A 9,023-nucleotide genomic window follows, 5' to 3' on the forward strand; every position below is an offset into this window, starting at 1 on the left:
TTTGTGTTAATAATCAATACTTTGATTACCAATTCATAATCACTTATTTACTTAAGTGGCTGATCTCACCGAAGGTGACAATTGGTGCATGAAGTCTGCTAAGTTGAATATGGTGGGGACTGTGGAAGGAGCACAGAGGAATTAGACAGGGTTCCCACTCTTGAGGGCTATTGGATATGGACAGGATACAGATTGACTATGATCCCTCCCACTGTCGGATCATCTTCTGCCACTTGCTGTCAAAGCAGCTTGAGCATGAAAGGAATTTGTGGAATGAGGGGCTGGATTAGTCTTAAAGAAGCAATATTTGCTCATCATCAGAGGAACTTATTTTACTCCATTCAGTACAATTGTTCCCTTTGTTCGAAGATGAACTTGGGGCAGCACGGTGGCAGCACTGCTGCCTCACAGCGCCGAGGTCCCAAGTTCGATCCCGGCTCTGGGTCACTGTCCGTGTGGAGTTTGCACATTCTCCCAGTGTTTGCGTAGGTTTCGCCCCCACAACCCAACGATGTGCAGGGTAGGTGGATTGGCCATGCTAAATTGCCCCTTAATTGGAAAAATAATTGGGTACTCTAAATCTTTTTTTAAATTTTAAAACAAGATGAACTGTATTTTCTTTTGTGAAACTGTTACTCTTCCTCATTCCGTAAGTGGCTGAATTATTGTATCGCAGAAAACTCTTAGTTTGCACATGATTTGAGTGGAGACATCCCGTTTATCAAGTTTCACTTTGTAGCCTTTACAGGCATAAAGGTCACGCATTGATAATTCAAACCAGTTGCAGCCAGATATGCTTGTTTTGAAGGCTAAGATGTCATCAGCTGTTCTGGTTGAAGCCAAATATTTTTTGCAGCACTCAGCTGATCAGTCAGGTAGTCGGGCATATCGAGGAGGGAAAGAAACCCAGTTTGCTGATGACTCTTGCTGGTTTCTGTTCTGCAAGCTAGTAATTCATTGCATGTAAAATGTAATTGGAAATGGTTCCTTAAACCATACTGTGTTTAATTAAAGTAAATCATAGCATAATTTTAAATGCCATAGAAATATATGCCCGTCTTCAGCTGTAAGTCTATATCAAGCCAAATATAAGCAATATTTTTCAGTTTTAAAATAATTTCTCTTATGTTTCCCATGATATGGAGATGCCAACACTGGACTGGGGTGGGCAGAGTAAGAAGTCTCAAAACACCAAATTAAAGTTCAGCAGGATAATTTGAAATTACAAGCTTACGGGGCACTTTTCCTTCACCTGATGAAAGCTAGTGATTTCAAATAAACCTGTTGGACTTTAACCTGGTGTTTTGAGATTTCTTACTGTGCCCACTCTGCATGTGGCTACAGACTTCATTATCTGCAGAACACTGTTCAATCAGTGAACTTAACCCCCTTCTGATTTTATGATGGAGGGAATGATATTAATGAAGCAGTTGAAGATAGTTGGGCCTAGGGTGCTGCCCTGTCAAATTCTTGTATCAATTTCCTAGGGATGAGATAATTGGCCTCCATCAACTTCCACCATCTTCCTTTGTGCTAGGCGTGACAGCAGCTACTGGAGAATGTTTTCTCTGATCCTCTTTGTCTTGGGGACCGCAAGAGCGTGGTCTCGTCCGTGGCGGGACTCGTTGCAAGCGAAAACGAAGAATTTGATATTCCAGCCAAAACTCCATTCACTCTCAGTGATACTGGAAAATCTCAGCCGTGAACAGGGACGATTGATTTTGGCCTTACTGCCACGCTTGGTCAAATGCTGCCTAGTTGTCAAGGACAATCCATTTGATCTTGTCTCTGGATTCAGCTCTTGTATCTGTTTGAATACAAGCTGTAATTGTGTCCTAAAATCAAATGGTCCAGAGGAACACAAACTGAGCGTTGACTAAGAAGGTTATTTGTGAATTTATGTTGCTGAATAGCATTGTTGGTGACTCCTTCCATCGGTTTAGCTGATGGTTTAGATTTTGTGTATGGTAGAGTGGAAAGTATTGTTCTGCTTACAGTCCATTAAAAACATAGGACATACAATAAATACACAATGTAAATACATAGACATCGGGTGAAGCATACGGAGTGTAGTGCTACTCAGTAGAGAAGATGTGTGGAGAGATCAGTTCAGTCCATAAGAAGCGATTTTTGAATCTGTTGGTGTGTGTTCTCTGACTTTTGTATGTTCTGTCCGATGGAAGAGGTTGGAAGAGAGACTAACCCGGGTGAGAATGGGCTGAATTTGAGGCATTGAGCCAAATTGTGAGCAGGTGCTAGAGACAATTGATGCCAGTGTTGTAACTGTTCTGGAACAGTTGGCTGAGAAACAATTGGGAGTACAGGTCTTTAAGCACAACCACCAGGCTGTGCATGGAGCCTTTATGTTCCTTGCACCCAGCCATTTCTAATTGTCACGCAGAATGAATCAAATGACTGAACAATGGCATATGTGTTTGTTTTTAAAGGTCAATCTTTATTAACACAAACAAATATACTTGCTTCTCGCAAGAGCCCAAGCTGAACACTTTTTTAAAAATTAAAGAACAGTCATCAGCCTTTATTTTGTACCGAAGGTACATTTTGGAATAATATTGGAGCATTCTCTCCAGCTACTCATAAATATAATCACAGATTGAAGTTCAGTTCATAATGTTTGGCTGTGCTTAAACGACCCTTAGTGGAGGAGCCACAACAACAACACCATCATAAAGAACAAACAGCATTGGGATATTTCTCTTGGATTTGTATATCTTCTCATATGTTTCCTCATTAATTTCTACGGTTATAACCGTATCTTCAACATCTCCCAAAATCATGTTTAGATGCTGATCATGGGCATGTAGTCTTATTTGAAGCTCCCTGTCGTTTCTCAATTTCACATAAATTCACTCGTCCAGACTGAGCCTGATCAAGTCGAGAGGTTCCTCAACCGTGTTGGTTGTTTGACGCTGCTCTCATTCCTCTGCCTTGATTTGATTGTTACGGCCACAGGTGGAGTCAGAGAATGATCATCTAATTTCTGATTGAAGCTTGTCGCAAGCATTTCAGCCCCTGGGCAATATAGACCTGTTTTCAATTAAAACTATTAGCTCATTAAACCTACTCCATTTACTTGACAGTGAAACCTCAAATACCATTTGCTTCCCTCTGTGAAAACGCTACCTCTTCCCGTACCACCCTCCCGAACCGGCGCCGGAATGTGGTGACTAGGGGCTTTTCACAGTAACTTCAATTTGAAGCCTACTTGTGACAATAAGCGATATTCATTTCATTTCTTAAAGCAAGAAAAAATTGTCAGTTCAGAAAAAAATTAGAAATTCCTCTTCAACTCCAATCGAACAAGCTGCAGGAGACCACGTGTACCCATGACTTATTACAATCTCAACTAATCGGCAACTTTCTTTTACAGCGGTTCTCTTTTCTCAGAAACCTGTCAAGCTTCTTTTTAAACTATTGTGACAAGCTTGTACTACATAATTTGTTCTAGCGAGCAATGACTGAGTGTTCTGGTTCAAAATATATATCTTTATATTGCATCTGATTTATCAACATACCTAATCTGAAGAAGTGAATTGTGAAAATGATGTTCTAAACTCTTACTCAATTTTCCTTCCAGCCCTCTTCACTGCTACATGACTTGCCTAATCTTTGTTGTAAGCGAGAATTTAGTTTACGTTCACATGCACATTTGGCTGGTAATCTCGGCCCAAATCCATTAATATTGTCTGACAGTCTTTGGCCTCCCTTGGGCGATACTCAATTCTTGCCTCCAAATCCCTTCTACCCTGTCACCCAGTCAAACAACCATTCATTTTTTCAAATGTTTTTATCTGCCCTACTCCCCTCAATCCCAAACTCCTCATTACACCACTGACTTCCTTACCTCTTATTGCCATCAACGGCTTGAATCACCTTGAACAAGCCCATTGTTGTCAATATGCTCCGATGGATGCATCCTGTTACTGCCTCCTAATAAATAGTAACGTTTAGAGGCTAACCCTCATTTCCTCGACCCTCCCTGTTGGGCACAAACCTTTCTGTTCCACTCGCCCAACCCATTACTGCCCCCGAGGTGCTATCTGCAAAAATATGAGTCCAGTCCTTCTCCACATTTTTGGCCACTCACTTGTGAACACAGTCTTAAAATCTGTGACATTGTGGATGATTGCATTAACATCCTGGCTTTTACTAAACCTTGAATCCTAGATCTCAAAACCTTGATGTTTAACAAAGCCTCTCTACCTGGCTAGACTTCAACCATCTGACCGATTCAAATTGATGTAGTGGCAGTTGAAGTTGTATATCATCCAAGTAACACATTAGTCTCTTGTCCCTAATCCTCTGCTATGTTCTCCTGTTCCAACCCTCTCTGCTCCTTTAAACTCTCATCTATTGGCCCTTCCTTGGTCAAGCTCTATGCCAAATTTCTCCCCAATTTATCTGTATTTTTGCTCTTTCAGCCCAACTCTTTCCAAACAACCCCAGATCCTTAGTGATTTCAATTTGGATTCTCTGCTCACCATGCCCATTTGTTTTCACATTTGCCACTCTCCTTGATGCGCACCCTCTATATAAACCCTCTTATTCATATTCACAGCTATCCATTTGTCATAATCATCTACAGTAAGAAGTCTTACAACACCAGGTTAAAGTCAAACAGGTTTGTTTGGAGTCACTAGCTTTCAGAGCATAGCTCCTTCTTCGGGTGAGTATCACCTGAGACTGTCACCAAGACTCCCCTGATGAAGGAGCTATGCTCCGAAAGCTAGTGACTCCAAACAAACCTGTTCGACTTTAACTTGGTGTTGTAAGACTGCTTACAGAGCCCACCCCAGTCCAACGGCGGCATCTTCACATCATGGATAATCATCTACATAAGCTCCCGGTTCCTCCGGACTTGCTCACTGACGAGTCCATCCCGGTCCTCTTCGCAAGTCCCCCGTTCCATCCTACTTCCTTCTACTTTGCCCTTAACATAAAAAGTCTCTAAACGGCTCACATCTACACTTTCAAGCACCTAGCTGCCTCATCCTTGGCCCACAAAGCATCATGATATCTCTGTGACTGTTGATTTGTTCAACCATACCTTCATTTCCAATTCTGATGTATTCATCCCCAGCAACACCTTTGCTTTCTCACGTCCTGGCAATTTCCCCAGTCCAGCCCCAAAGTCACTTCAAGGGGCTCAAGTTTGAACAAAAGTAGCTCACCATGCCAAATCCACAGTGACTGTGGGATAACCCTGGAGAGCAGATAATTCCGGGCTACTTTATTACACAACCAAACTCCTCCTCATCATTTTCAACAATTATGTGCTGTTTGTGGCTTTCTTCGTTTCTGAGGGAGAAACATTCATTCATTGAATTCACTCATTCTAATGCCTTCCATTCTCTACCCTCAATAAACTTTCAATCATCCAACCTTTGCTGCAGGCACCAAGTCTAAATTGATTCCAGCATCTATCCTCAGTCAACTGCAATGATCCCTAACCCTGTAATTTAACTTAAAAGTTCTCATCCTCGTGTTTAAATTTCTCCATGGTTTCTCTAACCCTTGTCATTTGTAGCCTTTTTCAGTTAGAAAACCCCATAAACTTCCTGCTACTCTGACTGGCCTTTTTGCATTTTCCCTTATTTTCCTCTACCACTGGAGACTGTGCCTTCAGCTGCTTCAGTCCCAATCTGTGGAATTCATAGAATTTACAGTGCAGAAGGAGGCCATTCAGGCCATCGAGTCTGCACTGGCTCTTGGAAAGAGCACCCCACTTAAACCCACGCCTCCACCGTATCCCCGTAACCCAGTAACAGAAACTGCTTTGGCGATGGTCAAACCACGGGACAATGGTCAGCCAATATTGCTGCTGATGAAATGATTTTGGCCTTTCAATGCTTTGAAGACTGAGTACAGTAACATTGACAGAGGAACTTTCCAGTTGATTATTAGCAGTATAACGCAAAACGACATGGATGTGAAGTCGAGGAACTTTAATATTAATCATTTTTATTAGTGTCACAAGTAGGCTTACATTTTTTTTATTATAAATTTCGACTCCCCAATTATTTTTTTCCAATTAAGGGGCAATTTAGTGTGGCCAATCCACCTAACCTGCACCTCTTTAGGTTGTGGGGTTAAACCCACGCAGACATAGGGCAAATATGCAAACTCCACACAGTGACCCAGGTCCGGCATCAAACCCAGGTCCTCAGCTCCATAGGCAGCAGTGCTAACCACTGCGCCACAAGTAGGCTTACAATGAAGTTACTGTGAAAATCCTATAGTTCCCATACTGTAGCGCCTGTTCAGGTACATTGAGGGAGAATTCAGAATGTCCAATTCACCTAACAAACACGTCTTTCAGGACTTGTGGGAGGAAACCGGGGCATCGGGAGGAAACCCACGCTTCCACGGGAGAACATGCAGACTCCACACAGACGGGAAGCTGGGAATCGAACCCGGGATCCTGGCGCTGTGATGCAACAGGGCTAACGTTTAATTGACCTGCTCCAGTAGAACACTTAACTAGAGTGCAATAGTCACTAACCTGCAGGACAGAGATGGCGTAACAAATTAATGTTTCTGTTAAAAGGTACTGGCCCAGGTTTTTTTCAATTCTATACTCTGCAGCCTTCAATTTTCTTTAATGGACGGAAAATTTCTAGCTGGTAATCGTGTAATTGGAAAAGCTATTGCTGCAGTGGACGTTAATGTAATGCCAAGTTAACTTAATAATTTGCTTTCATGCAATCATTTTATTACGAGAATTGCTAAAAGAATAAAAGCATTCTTGTTGGCTTTGAACTCAGCTTGCTTTTAAAAATGTTTTCTAAATTTCTCTTTTCAGAGGGAAGTTTCGAGTTTGATTAGATCTCGCCGCAGCAATCGTCAAAAACCAAGATTAGTGTCGACGGAACTACCTAAAGAAGAAACTGAGAGAATTGCCAAGATTTTTGCAGGACGCTTTGTCGAAAAAAGCTGAAAAAAGTATTTTACAGTTATTATTTAGAAATAGTAACACACCTAAAATTGGAAATGTTCACATTATCCCTGACAATTAATGCTGCATGTAGACTCTTGAGCTACTTACCACCAGGACCTGAACAACAAATGCAGTGACACAACTCATTTGCTCCCACGTGCTATTAATACATGTCTGCATGTTCAGCCCATTGGTCCTCTTTCCTTATGGATGTGAGTGTGGCGAGATTCTACTTGGGGTGGAAATGCAAGCTTTGAGTTTCCAGCTTCCACATTAACCATTGAAATTTATCCTTGTTGCGCACCAGTATAAATGATGTGCTCAACAGCCCAGAATAAAAGACATTGGAGCAGTGTAAAGCACATACCATATAGCTGCAAAATAGTGTCTTTTCCACACTCTCCACAAAGCACTGGCATAATAAAGTGGCAATATTTATTTCAAATGTAATGATTTCATTATCCGCTTGTAAAATGTTTAGATCATGATAGTTCTGACACACATGATCAGTATAAGGGACCAGATTGCAGAAGCAGCCAATTCTCTAACAACACTCGACAATGAGATTTAATTTTTTAATCCATTAACTCGGCTTTACAAGCTTCTTCAGCTTGAACTGGGAACAATCCCACTCATGAATTGTCAAAAATCTCAGTAACTGAACCAAAAATACTGATCGTGTGCACCTAAATGTTCAGATTTTTTGCCCCAGGTGGGCAAAGATGACATGACATTAAAATAAATGTTGTTATGGTATTAGTCCAGTGTATAATACAGACATGAAATTATCCAGCAGATTATGTCTGCCAGTTTCGGGATTAACTGAACAAAGACCAGCAATGAATAATTGTTCTAATCCACTTTGCAATATAATTATATTGGTTCTGGAGGCAGTTTCAGAACTGCTGTTTGATTTGCAGTGAAAACCAGGATATGGGAACAGATGGACGCTAATTTATTCAAACTGTAGCCTAGTTAGGTTGTCTATTTTTTTACATTGTTATATTGGAACACTGAGGTGAGGCCACTGATTGTTTACTCTCGTAAACAGCTTGATTGTGTCCTTCCCATACTTTAACAATGCACATTCGTGCTAGAATTAATCTGTATGTGCTTGTTTGGTATTTACTGTGCAGGGGAAAGGGAAAGATGACTCAACAGTTTTCAAATGCACATTTGATAATATTGTTTTGTAGTGCTGATGATTAATAAATTGGACCATTAGTTATGAACTGTTAACGGGCTCTTTTAAATATGGTTTGGTCTAATGATGCGTGCTGTCTAAAAGTACGGAGAGTAAAAATCAACGGGCAGCTATGCACACACTTTCATTTGCATGGATAGGAGAATTTCATTCTGTTGCCATTGTTTTAATGTACTTAGCATTTGTATGAAATTATTTCAATCTTGTAAACTACTAAATTTTAGCATTCTTTTGTATCAATCAGAATTAAGTCTGCGGTTTTTCAAAACAATGTTGCAGTGCAGTAATAAATTATTTTTCAATGTGGTACTTTTTGTTTGTAGCAGTTCACCTGGTTGAGCGAAACCATTTCAAACACCTTGCTATTCATGCTGGTTTCCTTTTTGTGATATATCACTAAAGTCACAAGTATGCTTTGTAATTAAAACAGTTGCACATTGCCTATAGTGACTAACGTCTTGAAAACATACAATGTTTTGGCTTCAGCTACTTCCTGTGGGAATGAATTCCACAGGCCGACCACTCTAGGTGAAGAAATTTCTCTTCATCTCTCTTAAATGGTCTACCGAGTATCTTCAGACTGTGACACCCACCATCGGGAACGTTCTCCCTGCATCTACCCTGTCTACCCTGTTTAAATTTTATAGGCTTCTATAAGATCTCCCCCTCATTCTTCTGAACTCTAGTGACTAGAATCCTGAACGATTCAATCTGTCCTCGTGCGTCAGCCCAGCCAACCCAAGAATCAGTCGGGTAAACCTTCACTACGCTCCCTCTAGAGCAAGAACATCCTTTCTCAGATAAGGAGACCAGAACTGCGCTCAATATTCCAGGTGTGGCCTCACCAAGGCCCTGTATAAT

The 9,023-nt window shown here is 41.0% G+C and overlaps 1 protein-coding gene and 1 pseudogene across 1 annotated transcript in view; one reads left to right on the forward strand and one right to left on the reverse strand.

Moving 5' to 3' along the window:
- Window positions 1–8,469, forward strand: part of c2cd3 (C2 domain containing 3 centriole elongation regulator) — a 173,547-nt gene extending 165,078 nt beyond the window's left edge. Inside the window, exon 33 of the mRNA XM_038817737.1 lies at window positions 6,824–8,469. Coding sequence (XP_038673665.1) covers window positions 6,824–6,958 — 135 coding nt within the window. The 3' untranslated portion in view covers window positions 6,959–8,469. The remainder of the gene's footprint in view (window positions 1–6,823) is intronic.
- Window positions 2,646–5,095, reverse strand: LOC119977755 (annotated as a pseudogene).
- Window positions 8,470–9,023: the final 554 nt, after the last annotated feature.

The sequence above is a fragment of the Scyliorhinus canicula genome, chromosome 14, assembly GCF_902713615.1.
Source record: "Scyliorhinus canicula chromosome 14, sScyCan1.1, whole genome shotgun sequence".
In the NCBI taxonomy this organism is placed as follows: Eukaryota; Metazoa; Chordata; class Chondrichthyes; order Carcharhiniformes; family Scyliorhinidae; genus Scyliorhinus; species Scyliorhinus canicula.